The sequence below is a fragment of the Rattus norvegicus genome, chromosome 12 (assembly GCF_021556685.1).
Source record: "Rattus norvegicus strain SHRSP/BbbUtx chromosome 12, alternate assembly SHRSP_T2T, whole genome shotgun sequence".
Classification (NCBI taxonomy): domain Eukaryota; kingdom Metazoa; phylum Chordata; class Mammalia; order Rodentia; family Muridae; genus Rattus; species Rattus norvegicus.
The window spans coordinates 39833137-39859172 of NC_141545.1; the positions used below are offsets into that span (position 1 = coordinate 39833137).

The following is a 26036-nucleotide window of genomic DNA, read 5'->3' on the forward strand; positions in this document are numbered from 1 at the left end:
TCTGGGTTTAACTCTCAACCCAGGTAAAGGTGGAAGGAAAGAGGTGACTCCACAAAGTGTCTTTAACTTCCACATGGTGTGCTATGTACTTGTACATCCAGCTCCCCCCAGCCCCACCGTGGGATGATGTCACAGGGGAGGCAGGTAACAAGATAGAAGGAGGCCTGTCATTGGATGAGAAGGAAGAGGAGACTGGAACGGAAAGGAGGAAGAGACAGGAGGGAGAGGGAGAGAAGCCGTGGCAGGACAATGTGGCAGGTGACATTAAGAGTCCATGCTGTCTGTACCTTTACAGGTTGTTACGAATGTTCTTAAGGGATGGATGTGTATTGGGCTTTGTATGTTTAGGTGGGCAATTATATCTTATCAATTGGGCCAAAGGTCACTGTGTTGTGTGTTCTTTCACGTGTAGATTTAAGTGTAATGGAGTGTGGAGCAGCTGGTCTGGGCCACCACGGAGTTGGGATGTGTGTTTCTGGCATGGAAACCTGCCTTGGGAACTAGGTAGACAGAGAGATTGCTGCCGGCTCAGAGAGAGGCCTTCAGCAGTGTGATATGGGATGGAGCAGAGCGGGTGAGGGGCTTTGCTGACTGAGAATTGATATCCAGCAGGTATCTTGGGGCACTGAGGTGCCGGACCTAGTGAGGATAAAAGACAACACCCCCCCCCACACTTACACAAATTTAATAAGTTTTTAAAAAATGAAAAAAAATAAAAAATCATTAAATAAATAAAAATGATAAATAAATTAAAGAAAACTAGGGGTGTATATGAGGGATGAGTTGGGAAGGAGTAAGGGGGTGAGTATGATGAAAATACATTGTATTCATGTATGAGATTCTTAATGAATCAAAATATTAACATGTTGCCGGGCATGGTAGTGCACGCCTTTAATCCCAGCACTTGGGAGGCAGAGGCAGGTGGATCTCTGTGAGTTTAAGGGCAGCCTGGTCTACATAGTGAGTTCGAGGCTGGCTAGGAATTCTTCAGAATCTGAAGGGAGGTCAAAGAACAACCCAGAAAGAACATGCATAATATTGTTAATCCTATAATAATTATGACAAACATTATAAATTGTAATATATCATCAAAAACGAGCCAAGGCGGAGAGATGAGTTTTCGACCTTTCGCATCCTTCCATACCTGGTTAATGTTCACTGTGGTTATCTTTTCGTTAGCTTGCTCTATAACTTTCAGGACAACTTCAATCATTTCATAATCATATGGGTCCAGCTGCAGAAAAAGCAGAAGTGGGTTAAGACACTAGAAGGCGCCGCCATGCTCGCAGACGCTTCCTCTGGCAATGCTCGCTGGTTCACAGAGCAAGCCTAGGCTCAGCAGAGCTGCCCTCTGCCAGGCTAAGCAGCCGCATCTTGAAATGCACCGTGAAGAGCTGTGCACCGCGATCCTTGAAGACAGATGTCTCTCTGGTGCTAATTACACAGAAAGGAGAAACAGATGGTCAACGTTCCCGTTTTTCAAGAGTTTGAAATTGAAATTCCACTTGTTCTACTTATGAAGGAAATCAAAATAGGAAAATTACCTCAGAAATACATGAACTACAACTTGGCCCTTCATGCCCGAGGCTCTTGGGGGACCCTGTTTTAGCTTTATTATCCTCCTAAAACAAGACTTAACTGGATGGTGTCTGTATAGACTTACAAAAAGAGAAGACGCGTTCTCTCTGCATCTTGTTTCTGCCTACGCACCATTACTTTCTATTTTTTTTAAATGCCAACTAAAAGCACATAATTATCAATGTAGGAAGACAGTCCATCATTCCAAGGAAATTAAGCAAGCCTATAATTTCTGGCTGACTTACAGGCAAAATATAAAACTAAAATTTGCCTTGACAGTCTGATGATAACCTTACTTCTGCTATCTACCTCCCAATCCCCGAATCAAACTATCTATTAACTTAAAAATACCAATTTGGGGCTTGAGAGATGGCTCAGCGGTTAAGAGCACTAACTGCTCTTCCAGAGGTCCTGAGTTCAAATTCTAGCAACCACATGGTGGCTCACAACCATCTGTAATGGGATCCGATGCTCTCTTCTGGTGTGTCTGAAGATAGCTACAGTGTACTCAAATGAATAAAAATAAATAAATAAATCTTTAAAAAAAATACCAATTCGTAAAAAATTTCATTCACACACACACACACACACACACACACACACACACACACACACGGTGGCTTAAACATCTCTTCATGAAAGTCTGGTTAGATGCAGTGTTTGCCTCCAGGAGCAGGGTACTAAATAGGACAGGAACTGGGCCAAGTACTGACTGTGGATTGGCGGTTCACTATGTGTCTGAGTTAGGCCTTCCATTGCTGTGAAGAGACAGCATCACCAAGGCAACTCATAAAAAAGAGCATTTGATTGGGGCTACCTTGTAGGTGTAGAGGTTCAGTCCGTTCAAGACAAGAATCGTGGCAGCATTCAGGAAGGCATGGTGCTAGAGAAGGAGCTGAGAGTTCTGTATCTTGTTCCGAAGGGAATCAGAAGACTGGCTAGGAGGGTCTCAGAGCCCATGCCCACAGTGACACACTTCCTCCAACAAGGCCACACCTAATAGTGCCACTTTCCCTGGCCAGGCATATTCAAACCACCACAACGTGCTACTAACATTTATCCCACTCCAAAGAGTAAGACCCACAGGTAAGTTTCTCTTTGGGATTCATACTTTCTTTCTCATTCGTTTCTTTGACGGAGAATGTTTGCTATTTAAAAACTCTGAGGGCTGCAGATGCTCTCTGGTGGGAGAGCCTCTTGTGCGCACTGTAAAGACTGTCTTTGTATTATCAAATACTGATTTCTGTAGCAGCAGGATTCTGAGTACTGTCTGAACTTTGGTATTTTTATTTCTATGAAGTGTTACCGTCTTATTCTTCTCCATCACCCTCTGATTGGTTTAATAAAGAGCCCAGCAGCCTAGAGCAGAGCAGGAGAGGAAAGGGGGACGCAGGAGTGAGTGAGAGGTGAGCTCTGGGAAAGAGTCAGAGGTGAGAGATTCCCTAGCCAGACAAGCCGGAAGGAGCAGGTGTAGGGACTGCAGAAGAGGTGACTAAAGAGCCATGCGGTGGTACAGAGCTAGACGATCAGGCCTACTTAGAGGAGCTGGTGGAGAGTCTGCAGAGCTCTCATGATTATTAACGTCTCATTATTTGGATGCTGGAGGACTTGAGACAATTCAGCGTTAGCACTTGCTGCCAAGTCCGACAACCTGAATTTGCTCCCTCAACCCACATGGTAGGATGGAGCCCTGGGTAACTTGTCCTCCTCAAGCACACAGCAGTGAGCAGGCCCCACTGATAGAATGTAAAGTGAAAACCAAACCATACCTGAGAAGCCAAGCACAGCGGCACACACCTCAAATCCCAGCACTTGCAGAGAGGCATTCAGGGGTACCCTTGGCTACACAAGTTCCAGGATAGCCTGGACTACGTGAGACCATTCTCAAAAAGTCATATATTGAGGGAAAGCAAAACCACTCTGGTGGAAAATGCTGCTTTATTTTGAGGGGAGAATAAAAGGTAAGACAAGAGGAAAGAGCTAACTTAAAGGTCGATTGCTGTGTCAAAATAAAGGACTTAAGGCTGGAGCGACTGCTCAGTGGTTAGTGCTGTTACAAAGGATCCAAGGTTTCCCAGTAACCATACCAAGCAGCTTGAACCAGTTACTGGTCATACACACACACACACACACACACACACACAGGATTTAGCGGTATGGTGGCACGCACCCATAATCCGAGCACTTGAGAGGTAGAACCAGAGGGTTCAGGGGTTTATGACCATCCTTAACTACAACTGAGCTTGAGTCTAGCCTGGGCTATGTGGGACCCTATCTTAAAATAAAGCTGAAGCAGCCAGGCATCTGCAGTTTCTTAGAATACGTGTCCAGTCAATTAAGGACGAGGAGAGTGGGGGCCGCAGGGAGGTAGCCACGTTTTCACTCGCCTACCTTATAAAGGATTTCGGTAAGACTGATCACCAGGTCCTTTGTGCTCTTCAGCAAGGGGACCATCTCTGTGGCTTTCTGCAGGAGTTTGGAATGCTGATGCTGTGTGGGCTCCGGGGCATCCCCTCCCTGGCTCTGGCTGGTAGTGTTACGGAGCAGGGTCTCAATGAACAGCCGAAGGGCGGCGTCCGAGTCCAGCTGAAAAGTGCTGAGAGGAGCGGTCAGTCAGTCACGGGCTGGTCTCAAATGCGTGCATGTCCCGACAAGGTTCTGACACACGGGTGCATGCGTCTGTCACTCAACTCTATTAACCTTGCTATTGTCCAGCCTCGCAATCAGAAAAAGCAGCAGCATCAAAGCTAATAATGCCTTAGTAAGGGGGAGGGAGGTCTTGATAGGAGCTGGCGTTAGAATCAAGCTTGGGGTAATCCTCAGGCCTCAGACAATAGTGGGGCTGTGGAGTGTCCAGTTAAATTACTGTCTTTTCAAATCTGGTATCATAGCCTTTGGGAGTTACAAGGATCGAGAGTTCAAGGGTTATCCTCAGTCACATAGGAGTTCATGGCTAATTTGACCCACGTGAGACTCTATTTCATGTAAAAGTAACTAATAAGTTACATAATTAAAGGGAAAAAGGACTCTGGTTGGTATAGACCAAGTGACAACTGAAACACTCCTCAGGCCCTCTGACTGAGAGAGAGCAATCCTTTAGTTTGTCACTCATGGTCATTGAGATCAAGCATCGCTTTTGGTACCGCCACAGTCAAGTCCTCTGACATTCTAGAAGCCGCCTAGCTGAGCATGATGCCGGGCGGCTCACACCCGTAATCCCCTCACTTAGGAGGCTACACAAGGAAGATCACAGGTTCCGAGCCAGCCCGGACCACGAGAAGAGCCAACTGAAAACCTGTTCACACAGACTGCCTCAGGCGAAGCATCTCTACGGATACAACGATGCAGGCCTCCGCTCAACGACTGAAACAAACTCCTGGAGCTGCAGGAAAGGGAGCAGTGATGTGAAGCAACACGCAGACATCCGCTCAGAGTACAACTTCATAAAGACTGGCAGAGCTGCCCTTCCATGTTCGGCTGGGTCAACGCCACTCAGCACCCTAGGCAGCTTAGAGTCCTTGACTGCAGTGGCCTCCGGGTGGCAAGAGGTGGGGTCATTACGCTCAGCCCCAAAGGGAGGAGGAGCTGACTAGAAGCTCAGCCGAGAGAACACTCTAAGCAGCTCTCATCAGTGACTTAGGCCCTGGGGTCGGGGTGTAGTGCAGCCACTCAGCTTGAGGACATGGATTAAATCCCCAGCACCAATGCAAAAGCAAAACGACTCAGATCTGAACCCAGCACCTGGAGGTGAGGGCAAGATGATCAAAAGTTCAAGACCAGCCTCAGTTCATAGCAAATTTGAAGTTACTGTGGGATACATGAGATCCTATCTCAAAACAAAAACGAAAACCTAACAACAATAAAGACTCCAGAATCCACACATCCATTACAACTCAGGAGGGAGAGTGCCTTTAATCCCTTAGAAGTGGTCACTTAAGTATCTGACACTGACTGCGATCATATCACACAACCCCCACATGCCCATCTTCCCCCCCTTGTCTCCTCCCTTTGTCTAGCGTATCCATGCTGTCTATGTGGCTTGCCTGTTGGTTACTTAGCAATGGTTCCCACAGGTAAGAGGGAATACCCCCCCACCACACACTTTTCTGATCATAGGACTCATCCACATAGAGCCCAAGATACTCAAGATTTCAGAGCCTCTCGGTCCAGACCTGCGGAGTCAAGAATGCCAGGGAGAAAGAGCCTAGAAACCTGTATTTTTAATTTTTGATACAATATTGCACGATGTGACTCAGGCTGGTCTTGAACTTGTGATTCTCCTGCTTGAGTCCTGGGAATATAGGTGTGCGATACAACATGAGAGCTCAGATCAGAGTATCTGTTCTGATTTTTGTTCCAGAGCTTGGATACTTGACAGGGTATAAGTAAACAAAAATCTCTCTCCAGAGAATCTAACATGGTTTTGTCTACTCAGGCTGACCACAGAAAGAGAAAACAGGCCTCTGGGCAGCATGACAACCACCTTGACTATGGTCTTCTCAAATCAAAGGCTATGAGCTAGCTAAACCAACAGCAGAGACGCCATTAAAGATTACCTGCAATACTCCAGAATGAGGCTTGTGTCCATATCTATGTTATTCACGAGAGCTTTAATAAGGTCTTTCTTGCTGAGGAAATTTTGTCTGAAAGCCGGCTGAAAGGAAATCTAGAAAGAAAGAACGCAAATGGAAAAAAAGAAAGAAAAAAAAAAGAAAAACAACTTCTGAACCAAAAAATGTTACAAAAAGAACATGTCTCTTTACCTATTATTTTTATAAAGAAACATTTTTTACAGCTCCTCCAAATTTACATTTTTTACATTTAGATTTATTTACCTATTGTGCATACGTGTATAGCTGTACACCCGTGAGAGAGCTAAGCAGGTAAAGGTATCGGGCTCCTTCTAACATCATGGAAAAGGAAGTAACACAAAAGACTCATTTCTTATACACCCCGAAGGAGGACAAGGTCTTTGTCTTCTCACTGCAGACTAGATAATCCTCAAGACAGTGTAAATATCAAAGCATTATGAATACTCACACCAAGTTTACCAAGGCGAATTCCCCACTTGGCATCGATACTGAGTTCATGGAACCGAAGTCCTGTTTCAACATCCTGGTAGAGATTTGCCAGCCGAGAGCCTACCAGAGATAATGCCTGAAAAATTTGAACAGATCAAATTGCATTGTAAATAGTATTTTTAGTACGGTTTAGATGAAACCCAGAAAGGGAGAAGAAAAAAAAATCGAAGTCAGGGCAGTCAGAGCTATGCACAAGACCACTTCGGGCCAGAAAATTCATAACCGTGGGTTGAGAACACGGTAAAGTACGTGTGGCACGTTGCAGCCTGAGGTCAGTCCCAAGCTCCCACACTCCCTTAGCCCTATAAACCTTTCTGTGAGAGTAGACTCTTACACGTGTTTGTGTGGTCACTGCTTCTTTACATTTGCTTTATGTATTTTAAACTGTGTCTGTGTGTACGTGCACCCATGTGCAGGTGTCCCAGGATGCCACAGGCTTCAGTCTCCCCTGCTGCAGGGGATACAGGGCGTTGCTCAGCGTGGGTGCCGGGAACCAAACTCCAGTCCTCTGCCCGAGCAGTATATGCTCTTAACCACCGAACCTCTTCAGTGTCTGCTTTAATTTATGTCTGTGTGAGTGTATGCCACATGTGTGCAGGTGCCTGTACAGCCTACAAGATGGTGTCAGATCTTCTGGAGCTAGAGATAAGGTAGCCATGAGCTGCCTGGTATGGGTGCTAGGAACTGAACTTCAGTCCTCAGGTAAAGCAGCGGTGGCTTTGAACTGCTGAGTCATCTTTCCAATATGACTCCCTTCCCCCCAACACACACACACACACACACACACACACACACACACACACACACACGCACACACACACGCACACGCACACACACACCACAGACTTCTTTTGAGATAGGGTCTCAGGTAGCCCAGGCTAGCCTCAACTTTACTATGTAGCTGAGGATGACCTTGAACTCCTGATCCTCTGATCTCTGCCTCCCAGGCGCTGGGATTATAGGCACTCACTCATACTTTGTTATGCAATGCCAGGGGTTCAAAACCAAGTCTTCCACATGCTAGGCCAGCACTCTACCAGCTGAGCTACATGCCTCGTGCCCAGTCCTTACTCTACTCATCTGTGTAATTCAGCTTCTTGTACGATACTGTTAAATTTAGGTACTTTTGTCTTTCGAGCCAGGATTTCTCTGTATAGTCCTGGCTGTCCTGGAACTCGCTCTGTAGACCAGGCTGGCCTCTAACTTAGGCTGTGCCTCCTGGGTGCTGGAATTATAAAAGCATATGCTACCACACCTGAATATAGTTCTGTCTAGTTCTTTTAAGAAATAAGAGCTATCGTAATTCTTTAAGCAATGCTCATCACCAGTCAAGCACAAGTAGGTAGAGATCATATGACACCATTTCTGCCAGACAGGTGAGACCTGCTAACAAAGTCCTTCACTTTGTCCCTCAAACCTTAACCTGGCAACAGGAACAGGTTTCCAGGCTCAGGGCATACCAGGATTTTGTCGTAATTCTGCCACGCTTTATCTATGAACTTCCAGAGGTTTTCAAACACATCCTTTTGCGGTAAGAGAGTGCAGTAAGCCAAGGCGAGGTCCAGATCCACCAGACGACAGTTAAACACCTACAGGAAGAAAGCATCAGAAACAAAGCCTCTGTGAGCAATCAGAAGAAGATGGGCCCTAGGCTCACTTCAAGACCCCGGGCAGGATGAGCTCTTAGGAGGTTATGCAGAGAAAGCGCTCTGAGGAATTTGCTTAGGGAACCTTTAACCAGGAACCTTTAATCAGCAAGCCCTGTGGGGCCCAGAGCTCTTCCTTCTCCCTACAGTTTAGCTCAATCTGAAGCTCCCATGAGCCCTGCTCTGGCTCCTTGGTCACTGACCCCACATTTTACCAAGCCGAGAAATCAGAAGGAGCCCGGAAGATCTACCAGCAAAGCCATCAGAACCCAAATACAGCTGTGAGTTTGCACTGAAGCCGCAGTCCCAAAAGACTGCATGGTAACCGGGGTCCCATAGAGCGCTGCTGCAGCCATCTCAGTTCATGTAGGAAAGCTCAGTGAGCTCTGCATGGCTCCAGTTCCACTCACCAGTCACCTACCACCTAAGTGGGTGTTCCTCCCTTCTACACAACCCTGGATCCCAGCTCCAGCTTCCTCGTCTGCCTAAGGCCTTACTCTTTCTCTTGGTGACTCGACAGTCTCTCCTATCTAAAATCAAAACCAAACGAACGGCAGGCTCTGCAGAACTCTAGAGAGAGAGAATGCAGTGCTATGGTTGCACACCGTTCTGCACCTTAAAGTGGAGACTCACAGATTTAAGCCGGATACACGACGATTACTAAAGCAACACCAGGACTCAGCCCGTAAAAATCTTATATTGTTTTATGTGTTGGATGTTTTGCCTGCACGAATGCTTGTGCACCGTATGTGTGCAGCCCTTGCAGCAGCCAGAAGAGGGTGTTGAGTCCCTGGGACTGGAGTTACAGAGCTGTGTGAGCTACCATGTAGGTGCTGGGAATCAAACCCAGGTCCTCTAGAAGGGCAGCCGGTGCTCTTAACCACTGGGCTATCTCTCCAGCTCCAAGACTTTTAAAAAATGTCCGAGGAGTAAATACATACTTCGCCCTTGCAGGCGCATGTCTGCAGCTTGCCCTTGCAGGCGCACCTCTGCAGCAAGAGCTCACTGCTTGTCTAGAGACAGAAAAGCAGCCCCAGCAGCCAGAGACGGCACACGAGTCTGTAAGGGGCATGGCCAACCGCTAGAAAAGTATAAGAGCGAAAAGCTGGTCCCGCAGGCTGTAGTTTGCTGGCTCATTAAGTATAAAAATTAGTCTAGATCTTGTACCAAAAGTACATGATTGATGAAAGAGACAAAATTAAACTAGGATGTGGGCATTAACACAAGTGTTTATAACACTGTTAAATTTAGCAATGAGGGGGGTTGGGGATTAGCTCAATGGTAGAGCGTTTGCCTAGCAAGTGCAAGGCCCTGGGTTCGGTCCCCAGCTCCAAAAATTAAAAAAAGAAAAGAGAAGAAAAAAAAAATGTAGCAACGAGGAAAGCTTCATGGACATTAGACCAGAGAACTTTTACACAAAGGAGACAAACACTGGATATTCAAGGATAAAGAGCCGTATGTGCTAGGCAGAGTGGTGCCCGCCTTTAATCCCAGGACTTGGGAGGCAGAGGCAGGTCTCTGTGAGTTCAAGACCAGCCTGGTCTGCCTAGTGAAGCTCCAGGACAGTCAACACTGTGGAGAGAAATTCTACCTTTAAAAATAAAAAGCCTTATGTATGATCAGGAAAAAAAATTCTAATATAGATAATAGGGGGAAAAAAAAGAATAAAGCTTGATATTAAGTAATGTGCCAATGAAGGGTATACTGCAGTTTGTATTATCAAAATTTTTCTAAAACTCTGAAAGTGTCACCAAATTTGGAGTGTGTGCTCATGTACGTGTGTGAAATCACCTTTATCTACCATGCCTCCTGCCATCCCTAAGTCTCCTTCTCATGTAGTGGCTCCCAATGCTGCAGCCCTGGAATACAGTTCCTCCATAAAATTACTTTATTGCTATTTCATAGCTCTCTGATACACAACCCCCCACCACCACTACCAAAGGGGGTCGAGACCCACAGGCTGAGAACCACTGCAAAGCACTCAGTCTGCGGGGTGGAGTGTGTGGCCAGGGATACCGAGGATTTTATCATCTGTAAAGCAAGGCGGAGTTTTGGCAGTTCGAGTACAGCTTGGGCTAGGCTGACTTTCAACCCTGCCTAGGGGGATTTTACTACTTAATCGGACCAATAAATAGAAACCTAGTGCCCAACACAAGAAATCACAATTGTTCCCCTTTAAAGGTCTCTTAGAAGTTATTAAAAATTAAAGGCTTACCTATGCCTAGGATGCCAGCTCTTAGAGGCAGGAGAATCAGGAGTTTCAAGGTCATTTTTGTCTATACACTAAATTCAAATTTGAGACCAGCTTGTACTACACAGGACCCTGTTTCAAAGGGTTTTTTTTTTTTTTTTTGGTTCTTTTTTTCGGAGCTGGGGACCAAACCCAGGGCCTTGCGCTTCCTAGGCAAGCGCTCTGCCACTGAGCCAAATCCCCAACCCCGATTTTTTTTTTTTAAACAACAACTAATAGCTTAGGATTCCTGTAAAGAAATCCTGGAATAGAAATGTAAACTGTAGGCATGTATCATTAATAACAGAATCAAGCGGAAGAAATGAAGATTATTACAGTTTCCTCCATGTTCACTAGAACAGCACTTACATACACTAGGAACCAATGCAGAAGCAGCAATGGTGGTCGCCCTGGCTCTCGAAGCTTCTCAGTGGTAGAACACTGACCAGCACTGCCTGACTGGCTGGACACGACCAGCCAGGCTTTACTTACTTTATGCAGGAGTGTCGTGGCGCTTCCTCTGATGAATGCGATGGACTTCTCTTTCAGTTCCATAATGATCTGCCTTGAGCTCGCCAGTGTGCTCTTGCCAAGTAGCTTTCAGAAAAGAACAGAAAACTCTTTAGGTCTCCTTTGATGTGCCATCTCGGGAGACAGAGGCAGGTGGATCTCTGGAAGTTCAAGGCAAGCCAGGGGCTGCAAGATCCTCTGTCAAAAAGATCTCAAAACAAACAAACAAACAAACAAACAAACAAACAAACAAACAAAAAACAGCAACAGTAAAAGCCTTACAACAACCCCGACCAAACAAAACACAAAAATACTGTGCTGTGATTAAAGAATTACCGACCGAACCTAAAACCGGGTAACTAACTTCTGCACGCCCCATTCTGACTGTCTACTATTTACAGAGCGGAGATTCTTGGGACGTTAACAGTCACGTGTGCAGGGGTCCTGGGATCCTATAGTTGCCCGACAAAGGAACCTGGCACTTGACAACTACTTGCTGACGCCTTTGTCAGCAGGAGATGGACTTGGCAGTCACCCGAGAGTTGAATAATGTATTGTAACAGTCGTACCTTCTCACTTAAACTCATGCTCATGACGTTAGACACAGAGTGCTGCAGGCAGGTACCAAAGGAGGCCACCACGAACCTGAGCGCCAGTTCCCACTGACTGGATTCCTGAAGGTTCCGGAGCAGAGCAGAGATGGAACTGACAAGGGGGAGAATAAGGTTTTCTCCTGAAACGGAAGATGGTTTTCAGTAATTAATCATTTTACCAGTAAAAGTTTTCTCTATGTGCATGTACGCGTGCCTGAGTGTGTGCGGACGATAGTGTGTAGAGGCCTTTGCAGGTCAGAAGAGGATGTCAGAGGGAACTGAAGGTACAGGAGTTGTAAGTGTTGGTGTGGGTACTGGAAACTGAACCTGGTCCTCTGAAGGGGCAGCCATGCTGTTAACCACTGAGCCATCACCCTGGGGGTTTTTGTTTGGTTGGTTTTGGGCTTTTTTTTATTGTTGTTCTTGTTTTTAAAAAAGTGAAAATTGCTTTCAGAAATGGCCTATTTCCTCAAAAGAGGTAGCAGTTATGAAATTGATTCCCAAAGTCAGTCAATGAAGAGTTAACATGAGGCCAAAGGCCACAAGATAATGAGACAGGTTAGCTATATATCTGTATGTTTGTTCTTAAAATTTAGATGCGTAAGTTATTTGGCAGTTGAAGACAATATATATATTTTTACCTGAAATTTATGAATTAAAGTTAATACAACTAGACAAACCAAATAGTTGACTTCTGAAAATATAACAATTAAATTATGAAACAATTACATCAAGGATGTTATGAAAAATTCACATTCAAATTTCAATATGCGAGAATTCATGCTTTGAGTTATCCTGGCATTGTGCATTTGTAAAATTATAATATAATACTATACATTTCTAATTGTAAATACCTTCACTGGTGGAACAGTATGGCAAGCTTATAGAATCCAAAGGGCGTCTTTTGCCTTCTACAAAAGAGAAAAACAAATTAACGAGGACTGAGCAAGGTAATTCCAACAAAGCCCAAGCTCAGATGCCATCAAAACTGCTGTTATCAATGTTCCAAGGCTACCACTGCTCTGAGCAAAATGAGTAACAAACGGCGAATCCCAGAATGGTGACATGTGCCTGACAGCCCAGCACTTTGGTGGCAGATTGCAAGTCCAAGGCAAGTCCTATCTCAAAACAAACCCCTCAAACAAATCCAGCCAACCAAACTAACAGAACGCCTTCAACTACACATGCAAACGCCCAGATGAACGGACAGTCTGTAAGCAGACAAACTGAATACGGCAGCAGCAAGACCAAGAACTTTACAGGTAGGCACAGCCCCCCACGCCTTCTACACTCGTGACCCAGGTATGGTGCTTTGAATAAGCAATGTCCCCACAGGCTTGGGTATGTGAATACTTAGTCCTCAGTTGATGGCACTGTTTGGGGAGTGTCAGCGGGTACAGCCTTGCTAGAGTTAGAGCTAGAGCTGTGGGGGCAGGCCTTGGATGGTAAAGCCTCGCACCATTCCTAGTTTGCTCTCTGTGCTTCACTGATGGAAGTGAGCTCTTAGCTTCCTTTTCATGGTAGACTCTGGAACTGTAAGCCACAGTAAACTCCTCTTTCTGTAAGTTGTTTTCGGTCATGATATCTTATTACAGAAACAGAAAAGTGACTTCTCCACCATCCTAAGGGCAACCTCTACCCTGACACCAAATACCATGACTTATTTTTTTTTTCTTTTCTTTTTTTTTTTTCGGAGCTGGGGACCGAACCCAGGGCCTTGCACTTGCTAGGCAAATGCTCTACCACTGAGCTAAATCCCCAACCCAATACCATGACTTATTAAGAGCTCATTTTTCTCGAGGTTGGGGATTTAGCTCAGTGGTAGAGCGCTTGCCTAGGAAGCGCAAGGCCCTGGGTTCGGTCCCCAGCTCCGGAAAAAAAAAAAAAAAAGAACCCCCCCCCCAAAAAAAAAGAGCTCATTTTTCTCTTGCATACATGAAATATTATGCAGCATGCATTCCTTTGCGCTTGGGTCCTTAAGGCTCTAAATTGACCTTATGGGATGTAGTTCTGGTTCTAAGCTTCTAGAGCTCCAGTGTGCACAAAGCAAAACCATGTAAATAATGATACAAGTGTCATTTACCTGCCAGGGGCACCACTGATGAGATCAGTTCATAGATGACAGGCAGCACCACCTGTGACTCAAGAACAATTCCGTCTTCACTGAAGAAGTCACTGTAGGACCACTCTTCATAGGGATCCTTGTGTGTCCCGACGGCAGCCTAAACAGCAAAGGCACAGAAAAGACAGCGCTGGGCTCACTGTAACACACACCACCTCACCAAGCTGAATAAGGGCTCAGGCTGAGAGCCCAACAGCTTGCAGAAGCAAAGAAAGTTTTTATTAATTTTAATTATGTGTGGGTCTGAATGCGTACATGTGAGAGAGGTACTGTATCCCCTGGTGCTGGCGTTTTAGACCACTGGAGAGCTGCCTGATGTGTGTGCCTGGGACTGAATTCGGATTCTCTGGGAAAAGTGTCAAATGCTCTTAACCCTGAGCAAACACAAGAGCCCAACATCTTTGATGTTCAGATACAACTCTGGAATCAGGGTTCGTTCCCTGAATACACAGATTCTGCAGCTACAGACCTGATCGATTTTGGATCAAACTTACTCAGTAAAAGCTGGAGATGTTGAAAGTGTGAGATATGTGTGTGGGTTATACGTAAATGTTATCGTTTTGGATAAGGGGTTTTAGCACGCAGAGATCCTGGTATGTCTGAGGGAAGGGGCAGTCTGGAACCAGTTCTTCTGAGCATACCATGGGAAAACTGTATTCTAACGTTCTTCTCTGCGTGGCGACTTGTGAAAATATTACTTTGATTAAACTCTTAACAGAAAGTCAATATCCCAAGAGGCCTTGGTTAAGGCCCTATGCTTCAAAAACACCTCAAATCAAAATGAAAACGTTTGCCTGGAAATAGAATTGGCTTCACAGCTTCTTAAAGGATAATTTTACAGAGGAGAACAAGAACAGGTAGGTATGTAGTGACAATTTTGGAACTTTGGTTTCTTTATAAAAAAAAAAAAAAAAACTACAGAACTATTATAAGAAAGGTTTAGTGTTAAGCCCAGGTGTGGTATATGGGGCTGATTCAGACTGTCGACAGCAGCTGTCTGTGATCTGCCTCACGCTCTAGGAGGGGTGTGGTTTTGCCAATGGCAGAGACTTTCGATTGTACGGCATTTGGAATTCCGGTAACTTCCCAGAGGTCATAATGAATGCTAGGCCCTGAGAAACAGGGCCAGTTGTTGGTTAGCTGCTGTTGGTCTCAGTTTGTCAGGTATTCGTGTGCAGAGAAGAAACAACAAACAAATTAGATATCCTGTCAGAGCTCAGTGCTCCTAACCAGCAGGAAGTCGTCTAATGATAATGTCACCCCTTTCCCCCCTCCATCCTTTTTTCTCTCCTAGGGCGTTGAAAGGATGGGAAAACAGTGCTACCCACAAAGCAGCAAATGGCGGCTACCAGGTAAGCAGTGAATCCTGTGAACTGCGAGTGATGCGAAGGGCCGCACCTGGGCCAGCAGCGTTGTGTAAGGAAATGAAGCGGAGACACCTTACCTTCATCAGAATCCCACAGTCATCCATCTGGCACTGTCTGCAAAGCTCCACAGCGGTCAAAGTGTATTTACTCAGTTCTAGAACATCCAGCAGGAAATCTGAGAGCGGAAAGAACCATCAAACTCCTATAAGGACCACTTAAGTTCACCACATAGCTGACCACTTAAACACAGTTCATGTCTGTGTGTAAGCAGGCCTCGAAAAAGATCCACGTGGGAAGGCCAGGGACACCGCGATCACACAAAAGCAAATGACATTGATTTAAGAAATGACAGTGTTAATGGATTTATTGACCGACCGGGTGACTGACAAGGTCTAGCTAAGCAGTCCAGGCTAGCCTTGGACTGGTGATTCTCCTGGATCTCAGCCACCGAACCGCAAGCCTTTGAGGGGGCAACCACACTTGGTTGTTGTTTTAAAACCAGAGTGCCCTAGTGTAAGAAGCTGTCTCTTGTGTGGTTTTCGGAACGCAGTCACAGAGATAGCATGTGGAAACATCGATACAATGGACCCGAGAACATGAAAGGTTGATATATCTTGTCACCTGGACTGCAGATGGTGACAGCGTGGCATGTGAGATCATGGATCTCAGAAGGAAGGTTGAGTCCTACTGGGGCTACCATTGGGACGTCGTCAGCCAGCATGTGACAGAGCTTCTGACACACCACGAACAGCAATCGCCCTGTGTCGGCATTGCAGTAATGCTTAAGTAAATCCCTGTAGAGGAAGAAGTGTGGGAGTCAGGAGTCATGCCAAAAGCACACGTGTTTGTCTTTCTTATGTTCATATCTAACGCTAACAGCAACATATGAAAAGTCTTCAGACTATTTTCATGGTACGAAGTGTAATCCATGTTTGAAGTATGCCCTTAAGGATGAACGTGAACAGGAGCTGAAACTCAGTCATGCCATCCACTGAGTGGGTCTATTTTCCTTCCATGCCCCTATTTTTGGACAGAGGCCACAAAATAGGCTCTTAAGAAACCAACCAATAATCACTGTCATAGAAACGCAAAGAAATGAACAGAGCAAAAGTCACTTTCACACAAGCTGAGCAAGGTAGGGAATCCATGTGTCACCTGCATTTGCTCAGGGCTACTGCCACCTTTCCGTCCTTTAGGGCTCTCAGAGCCATCTCTGCCTCCAGTTCCTGTGTAGACACCTGCAGGACCAGGGCCTGTCTGTGCAGCTTTGACTTGACGCTCGCGTTTGTCCCCATGGCCGGGGTGGGCCCTGGGGGTCCCCTGAATTTGTGCTCAGCCTGTGCATTCTCCTGTGCCTTAATGTACTGTTCTCGAAGGCCAGCTACCAAGCCAGTGTCGCTGTAATCCTCAAATGGAAGGAAGACCTCGAAGTTCTCCTGCAGCGAAGCAAGACAAGGCCATGTTTACTCAGTGTTAAAACTCTGAAATTAGGGGGCTGGGGATTTAGCTCAGTGGTAGAGCGCTTGCCTAGGAAGCGCAAGGCCCTGGGTTCGGTCCCCAGCTCAGAAAAAAAGAACCAAAAAAAAAAAAAAAACTCTGAAATTAGGATTTCAACACTTTCATGGCTCAAAAGTTATAAGTTACCAACATTTAAAGTTAGGAAAATAAGAAAGCGTCCTTATGAAAAAGGTCTTCTCAATTTTAACACTCTTGACATTTGGGTCCAGAAAATTCTGTGTGGTGTGGACCTCGCAGGAGAGGGAGGCTCACTCCTGGAGGGAGTTCTGCTGCCTCGTGAGTGAACACAGAGGTCTGGATCTGGGTAAAAATAGCAGAGGAGACGGCTCCATGGCATTGCGAATGTAACTGTTATCACTGCAATGTGGGCAGAGAGCCGGCTAGAACGAATCATTTTGTTACGTGTATTTCACTCTAATGTTAAGAAACTGGAAATCCGGGGGCTGGAGAGATGGCTCAGTGGTTAAGAGCATTGACTGCTCTTCCAGAGGTCATGAGTTCAATTCCCAGCAACCACATGGTGGCTCACAACCATCTGTAATGGGATCTGATGCCCTCTTCTGGTGTGTCTGAAGACAGCTACAGTGTACTTACATATAATAAATGAATAAATCTTTAAAAAAAAAAAGAAAGAAACTGGAAATGCAATCTACCAAAAATTATCAATACTGTATGTGATCCATGAATTACACCGGAATAAAGTTGCTGAGAAAAAAGAACCTGTGTGCCACCATCTCTGAAGGCTGAAACCATTAAGGTCAGGAGCACTGAGATGAGCGCAACATCTTTACCTGTAAACTAGCAACCATTTTAAATCGCTTCAGGAATTCTTCAGCGTCATCCTTCTTCTGCAGATTGTCTGTAATCACAATTTAAAAAGTTACAGCAGATGTATATGGCCTAACTTGAATTTCCCCCCGACTGTCACAGTAACAGGAAGAAGAGCTCTGGAAGGTGACTTGAGAACTCATCGTGAGCTGGTTGATTCAGTGAGGGGTCACTAGGCTGTTTCAAGAGTGCTTGGTGGCTCTAGCTTAGTACTTCTAAATGCATGGTGCCCTCTGTCACATCATGATGCAGCAAGGCCCCTGGCAGACCCTGAGTAAATGCTGCCACCATGTCTTGGACTTCTCAGTCTCTAGGACTATGACCTCGACAAACCAGTACTCTTATAGATTACTCAGTTAACTTTGGTTTTCTTGTAAGTCTTCTGGGGTGATTTTCAGTTGCTGCCCTAACAGTTTCACTGCCCCTGATATAACATAATTGAAGTGCAAAGAAAGATAAAATTTGAAAAACAAACAAACAAACAAAAAACCTTCTTCCTGGAGGTAGAAAAGGGAAGGTTAAGGCTTATAATAAAATAGCAGGGGATGGAAAGATGAATGTATAGTTAAGAGCATGCCCTGCTCTTCTACAGGATCAGAGTTCAATTCCCAGCACACACATCAGGCATCTCTCAGCCACCTGTAACACCAGCTCGGGGTCTCCAACCTCTCTGGCCTGTGCAGACACGTGCATATACCCAAAGAACAGACACGCATACACATAACTAAAGGTAATAAAATATAAAAGAATGGCAGTCCTTCTGAATTGTAATCTCACCCCCAAGAAAATGATTTTCCTAACTGTTTTAAGTTCAAGTTTACATGGGCTTTCTCCCATCATCATAGACGACAGCTACATCAAGTATCTAGTCCAACCATGACCAGCTTAATAAAACATGTAAACAGAAAGTAACTCGGCTTACATGTTCTGGTCTAAGATGACTACCTTAAAAAAAGATCAGATGTTTCTCACGGAACCTTCGTGAATTTTGAGAGGAAAACCAAGTTGAGAAACAGAAACTAGGAAAACTACCTTTCTGAATATCACACAGGATTTTGAGAATATCCATCGATGTCTTCGCCACAGATATTCTCCAGGCCTTGTCCTAAAATACGCACAGTGAAATCTACGTAAGTGATCACCTCAGCTGGACACACGCAAAAACACACATAAGAACCACAGACACAGGCTGGGGAATAGAGGACGAGCATTTGCCTAGCATGTCTTAGGCACGAGTTCCGTCCTCAGTACCAACCGAAAACCCAAACAAAAGATAAAGGAAGCAAACAAAGAAAAAAACAACCAAAGAATCAGAAAAATAATGTATCGAGTGGTTGAGGCTTATGTGAGGCTGCAGTCCGGCAGCTGTGAGGCTGTAAGAGCGTCACAACGGGCAGGTATGGAGAACCACCAACACCAACACCAACACCAACACCAACACCAACACCAACGGTGGAGCTGCTGTGAGAGACGCTAACCTACAGCCTTTCAACTACACTGGGGTCCACAGACCTTTCCTTTTCTTGTGGGGTCACAGTAACCAATGCAGACCTCCTCAGGTAAAAAGCTTAGAGAACAGAGTGGAAGGCTCATAAACGGCTTAGATACGCTAGTGAAGTACCTAATTATGCTTTCGGCAATTATCTTAAAATATTTAACAAAAGACAAAAGAAAAAATGAAAGAGAAGCATGAATTAAAGGACGTGATGTGGGGTGGGGTGTGATTCACCAGAGACCACACGAGACACTTTATTCAGTCAGCAGTTAAACGTGCACACAGCAGCAGTGGCAACAGCCAGCAGCAGAGGCAACAGCTATGGCGTCTGAGTGGAGGCTCTGCTACTTTCTAACAAACCAAAATGTCACTTAAGAGCTCGTGTTCTGCAGTCATTCTACGATGGGGCTACTTCCCAACTTGATGTCAAAATGAAATAGATTATTTAAAGCTGGGAGGCATTTCTTCAGGTTTAAAAAAATCTAAGTATTCTGCTAAATTAGATACTTGGTTTATTTTTTGTTTCTTCTTTTTAAGTGTGTGTACGCACGCACATGAGTGCGTGGGTTTGAGAGAGAGACAGACAGACAGACAGAGACAGACAGGAGACAGGGTCTTACTATGTAGCCCTGGCTGGTTTAGAATTCATTAAATAGACCGGTAGTCTGGCTGCTTCTGCCTGGTATTAAAGTCGATGCCACCACACCCTGTGACACTAGGTTTCTTATGCTGGAGGAAAGAACTGACTCCACTGAGGGCATCTTTAAACTCCGATGTTTTGTTTTGTTTTTTGTTTTTCCTGATTTATAAGGGAGCCAGGCTGGCTGGAATGCAAGGTCCCTCCTCCCAACCCCGACCCTGCGCCTCACCTCTTCAGAACCGTCAGGCTCTTCTTGCAGTGCCAGTCGAGCCCAGATGATGACTCTTTCTGCGGTTTTCTCAGCTTCACTGGGAGGCAGAGACCTCAGGAGCAGGAGACAATCTTCCCCCTGTGACCAGTGTTGGAAAGAAAGAAAGGAACAAAACAGCTGGTCCTTACAAGGAGTAGTTTGAAAATAGCTCTTTCTTTTCTATTTGAAAGTAAGAAGAAAAAAAACCCACAGTCTCTGACCTATGCTACCTCGTGTGAAGACCATTGGATCAATTAACAGAATGGGGAAAAAAAAAGATTACAGCTTAGTGTCTTTAAAAATCTGAGGGCTAGAGAGATAGCTCAGCGGCTAAGAGCACTGGATGAGAATTCTTCCAGGGGTTCTGAATTCACTTTCTGGCACCCACGTGGTAGCTTACCATCTCCTATAACTCCCATGGAATCTGATATCCCCTTCTTGTGTGCACATGTGTAGGCAGACAAAAATGCCCATATACACAAATAAAGAAACGTCTAAAAATAAAATATAAATATAAATCTGATCACTTGAAGATTAGGTCTGGTGGCACAGCACACACACAATCTTAGCACCTGGCAGGGCACTGGAAAGCCAGCCTGGGCTACACCAGGACAGGCTGGGCCATTGAATGAGAGCATCTCATGAGGCCGTCTCAAAACCTCAAACATCTGACAATCCTATTTTGAGTGACAGGGGCACATAAGCTAAATTTCCAATCAACCCAGGGCAATGGAGATCACCTTAGCACTTGAGCATACCCGTGACTGCTGAATATGAACCAATAAAGACATTTGAAGTTACAAAACAGGTGACAGTTCAGTGCTGGAACGTATAATTAGCATCCACGAGGCCTTAGTTTCAATTTATAACACCTAAAATAATCAGGCAGAAAGCCCACAACATCACACACCTCACTTTAGAATTGAGTCCTATGCCATATATAAAAACCCGGGTCTGAGCTGTATAACCATTAGCAAATCACAAGACACTTTCAAAAGTACACAAAAGTAGTTCCTTTATGTTCCCTGCTGAGCTAGCAAGGACAGTGGTTGTTTCCTTTGTTTTGTGAAGGTAGCTTGGACAGTTTAGTGTCACGAGGTGGAGTCAGCGTAGCAGCCTATGACACGACCTAAAGCCCCACACCTGATCTCGGTCAATCAGATCAATGACCCTTAGACTGTAGATTTCGTCGTCGGACAGCCTGTACCCTTGGGCCACCTTCAGAGCATCTTCTAAAGACGACGGGATGTCTTGCTTGAGAATGTAGCGGACCACTCTCTGGAAGAGATAATACATATATATTAACAGGGCCTCAAGAAGCCTTAAAATGTAGCAAAAAAACCTATGCTGGACCTAAGAGTAAAACATGACTTGTGGGGCCAGTGGATAAAGGTACTTGCTGCCAAGTCAGAGGATGTGCGTTCCCGCCATAAACCTACATGGTAGAAATCGAGACCTGACTCCTGTGTCTTCCTCCTACCTCCCTCTCCCATATAATAAGTCTAGCTCTGATAACTTTTTAAATACGAAGTTTTTCGTGCTGCCTTAAAACACAAGCAAGAGGAAGGAAGCAGTCCGACTCGCGCTTACCATTATTTCCTTGTTCAAGAGATTCACCTCTCTTATCCCATAGCCTCGCAAGAGTTTCTTCATCTCCATGAGTCTGTAGCTTTCCTGTAATAACTTAACTCTAAACAAAAGGTACTGGCATTAGCAAGACCTTGAGGACAGGCAACGGAAAACACAACTGGAGGTTGACTCCAGCATCAAGTCCATCCATGCAGGGCACCAGCAGCATTCAGTCTCCTGCAGACTCACTTGGGGTGGTCCATTTCCAGATGCTGTCTCACCAGCTGCTCCACAGCGGCACTCCAGGGAACCACGGCCTTGTACATTATCTTCAGCACAGCGTCGAAGATGAGCTACAAAGAGACCACACGGGAACAGTGCCCCGCCCTCAGATGCCGCTCACATAAGTGACTGGCACTGCGATCATCAAGGACAGGGAGAGTGAGAGCGTTTCCTCTGTCTGTGGAAGTGTGCACTTCTCCTACTGTCAACATAAAGAATGATTTCAAACAGCTGCCGTGAGACAAGCCTGTAATTCCAGCCCTTGAGGGAAGAGGGGCAGGAACTCAAGTTCAAGGTTAGCCTAGAGAAATGGTTCAGCAGTTAAGGGCATTTGATGCTCCTGCAGAGGACCAGAGTTCGATTCCCAGAACTCAAACCAGGTGGCTCACAACCATCTGTTAATTCCAGTTCCAGGAGCTGCGACACCACCTTTGATGGGCACCAGGAATACACACAGTGTACATACATACACGCAAGTAAAACATTAATGCACAAAACAAAAACTAAATCTAAAAAACTTCAAGAGCACCATCTCCTGCTGAGTGAATTTGGGGCTAGCCTGGGATATGTGAGACACTATCTCTGATATGACACAACAAAACGAAGTTGAGTAATTCCGTTATTAAATTCCTAGGATATTGTCAGTCAGCAGCTGAAGAGTTCTTCCTACACGCTCAGCTGTCTTCCAACTTACTAGCAGTTTCCTCAGTTTAAAGATACTTTCATAGATTAAATATAATCTTTCAATGTACTTTGTGAGAATTTCATACGTGTATCAATGTTTTTGATCATGTGTACCTGGATTTACCTCCTCCAACCGCCTCCAGACTCACATGGCTCCTCCTCACCTCATGTTCTCTGACTGAGAGAATCCATGAGGCCCTTATATTTTAAATATTTAATTATTTACCTATACTTAATTGGTTTTCCAAGACAAGGCTTCATATACCACTTAAGATTCGTAAATGCTGGGACTGTGGACACAGGAGACCCTGCCTTTATAAGGAAGTGGGAAATCATTTAAAAGCCACATGCCAACAAGCGACGAGTTTCCATTTCCGAGTAACTGCCGATCTGGAGCAGAGAGGCATCCCACGTCCATGGCGATTCTTTTGGCAATGGAATGAGAGCATTTTCATCTTATTTCCCATTACCAAAGGAAATAGAATTATGCATGTTTTTATCTTCTTTTTATTCTTTTTACATTCTATGAAAAATTTCCCACCAGAAAATACGACCAGAAAATAGCTTTAAGAGCCAAGGTCAAAAGGGAACTCCCTACCCAAAATAGAAGAACCCAGCAGTTGGCATTTGCTTACATCTGTGTCAGACAAGCATCTTATCACGGCCATGGCCTTCGCTTCCCACGCGGTGTCGAACAGTGTCATTGACTTAGAGCTGCACCTCTTTAGTAAGTCCTAAGGAAGAGAACCAGAGATACTTTTAAACATTAGAAACGCTCAGTCCAGACGTGGTGGCGCAGACCTTTAACAGCTAGCACTCAGGAGGCAGAGGCCAGCCTGGTCTACACAGTGAACTCAAGCCACCAGGATAGCTACAGAGAAACTCTGTCTTGAAAAACAAACAAACAGGGGTTGGGGATTTAGCTCAGTGGTAGAGTGCTTGCCTAGCAAGCACAAGGCCCTGGGTTTGGTCCCCAGTTCCGGAAAAAAAAAAAAAAAAAAGAAAAACAAACAAACAAAATTAGAAATGCTTATTAAAAAGTGGCAAACAGGCCAGCAAGGTAATCAGCAGGTACAGTCGCCTGCTGGCCCAAGTTTGCTCCCAGGAATTCGCATGGTGGAAAGAAAGAACTGAACCCAGGAAAGGAGTTCTCCAACCTCTACCTGGGTACTGTTGTGGGATGTGCATGTCCAAACTCACACATACAATTAATGCATAACGGAAACACCCACAGACATGCACAGAGGTGCGCACACACTCTCACATATGGTAAATTTAAAAAAAATTAAAGTTGCCAAAAATTTAGCTTACACTTGTATATATATGGTACAGAACACTTAAAAAGGACGTATTTCTGAAGGGTCTACAAACTATTGGGCCACTTGTAGTACATATGCCTTTAAACCCAGCACTAAGAGGTAAGCTGACCTCTGTGAGTTTGAGGTCAGTCTGGTCTATAGTAAGTTCCAGGACAGCCAGGGTTATATAGAGATCTTGTCTCAAGAAAAAAACAAAAACAAAAACATCAAAAGTAACAAAGCCAATATTGTACTGTCTATAAAACCTGCCAGGTTGGGATGGAGATTAGATTCTGGAGGCCTGATCTTTATCACCTTCTGTCAAAACCTTGTAAGTATTGAGCACTCCTAATACCTCGCTGGAGGCCCTTGGGAAACACCTTCTGTCTGCCTTTATCTTGCTGAGATGGGATCTCGTTGTGGTGTTAGCTGGTTTAGAACTTATATGCCTGAGTAACCCTCCCATCAGCCTCTCTAACAGTTGCGAGGTCCTCTGACAATAACAGATTAGCTCATATTCTGGGTCAATTCAAAATGCGTCTCATAGTTGCTAGTGGTAAAGCCTTACACTCCTTCCAGAGTCAAGCATTTAACATGAAGAGGCACTGCACAGGCTTCACAGACAGAAGCAGGGGCAGGGGACGGCTCAGTGGGTAAAGCCCCTTGCCCCCAAGCCTGATGACCTGAGTTAGACACCCGGACCCGAGTGGGGGAGGAAAGAACCGAGTCTCCCAACTTTTAGACCTCTACATGTACACCATGTCTGTGTGCACATATAGTCACATAATAGGAGATGAATACTTTACAATACAGAAAACGTTACCTCTATATAGAGCAAAAGAAGTTCCTCCTCTTGCAAATTCTGTTCCCGAATGTAAACTCTCACGAACTTCTCTAAGACAGAAGGGATCAGCTCTGGGGCCGAGACCCTGTCGAACATGCGGAACACCACAGTGGTGGCATTTTCCTAGATGAGGCACAGGGAGGAGGGCATAAATGATGCAGTGTCTTGCCACCACTGGATACAAAAGCCACACAGTGCTGGGGGCTGCCACTCTCACCTTCTCAAACTCAGAGAGGGCCAGCCTGCAGTTGTATTTCCTATGCAGGATGATCAGCTCCTGCAACTTGCTCACCAGTGTCCGCAACTGTTGGACTTCCTCCGTGTTTTGATAATCCTTCTACAACAAAGACATTAAAATGGTCAAGGAGACAAAAAGTGTGACAGGGAAACACTCAGACTTATCTCAAAGCCATCAGTAATTTACAAAAAAGGTGAGAACTGGTAACAGGAGACCTGTACACGTGTGTGTGTGTGTGTGTGTGTGTGTGTGTGTGTGTGTGTGTGTGTGTATTATTTGTTTGTTAGTTTTTTTGTTTTGAGGCAGGACCTCCAGTAGCCCAGGTCAGCCTTGTACTGGATACAAAGCCAAGGCTGCCCTTGTCCTTGAATTTCTGATCCTTCTGCCTCTACCGCCCACACCCTCAGAGTACAAGTATGCACCAACACACCCAGTTTACGTGGTCCTAGGGACACACGCAGGGCTTCATGCATGCTCAGCAAGCACTGTGGCAATCATGCTACATGCTAGCTGTCATAATACACAGCCTGCAAGATCACATTTGTCTGGTACTAAAGTACTGAGTACTTCAAGATAGATTTCATTACGTCTTATATATTAATTTATAAACTCAATTTTAGTACTCCCAATAAAATTTTGAAAAATATAAAAGTGACACTTTTCCTAGTATGACTCATGCCTTTACTGTTTTAGAAAATTCAAAAGAAAAAGAAATTAACTTTAAGAAATTTAGAAGTGCCAGGCGGTGGTAATGCACGTGTTTAATCCAGGCACTCGGAAGGCAGATGCAGTCAGATCTCTTGAGGCTAGCCTGGCCTACAGAGCAAGATCCAGGACAACAGTGGAAGAAAGGAAGGAAGGAAGGAAAGAAGGAAGGAAGGAAGGAAGGAAGGAAGGGAGGAAGAGGGAGGGAAGGAGGGAGGGAGGGAAGGAAGGAGGGACGGAGGAAGACAGAAAGAAAGAAATTTATAGCAAGGAGGCAAATATAGCTCCCTCCAGAACTACACCCTGATCATGACCCCCTGTAGCAGGGTTTCTTTCGGTTTGTGATGCCAGGTGACACACAGAGCCTCACTCACGATAGGCAAATGCCGTAGTGTTGAGTCTTGCCCACATCCCACTGCCGCTTCTGCAGACTGACCATTGTAGCAGAGCACGGCTCCCTTCCTGGGTTAAGTGAAGCAGCTCAACTCCTGCTGACTGATTTTCATCCATCATTTTTCATCCTTTGAAAGGACTCTGACATCCCACTAGTGCAGAAAA

General features: G+C 45.2%; 1 protein-coding gene across 3 annotated transcripts in view; it reads right to left on the reverse strand.

Moving 5' to 3' along the window:
• Kntc1 (kinetochore associated 1) overlaps positions 1-26036 on the reverse strand; it is a 70509-nt gene that overhangs the window by 20819 nt on the left and 23654 nt on the right. For 2 of the 3 annotated variants that reach the window (NM_001437346.1, XM_087578429.1), the window contains 21 exon segments: positions 1145-1234; positions 3970-4174; positions 6135-6244; positions 6619-6735; positions 8120-8248; positions 11028-11132; positions 11615-11778; positions 12493-12549; positions 13722-13860; positions 15205-15302; positions 15749-15921; positions 16283-16563; positions 17437-17504; positions 18506-18578; positions 19838-19957; positions 21002-21136; positions 21449-21548; positions 21677-21780; positions 23029-23127; positions 24515-24658; positions 24753-24872. In NM_001437346.1, coding sequence (NP_001424275.1) covers positions 1145-1234; positions 3970-4174; positions 6135-6244; positions 6619-6735; positions 8120-8248; positions 11028-11132; positions 11615-11778; positions 12493-12549; positions 13722-13860; positions 15205-15302; positions 15749-15921; positions 16283-16563; positions 17437-17504; positions 18506-18578; positions 19838-19957; positions 21002-21136; positions 21449-21548; positions 21677-21780; positions 23029-23127; positions 24515-24658; positions 24753-24872 — 2631 coding nt within the window. 3 annotated transcript variants of the gene reach the window in all.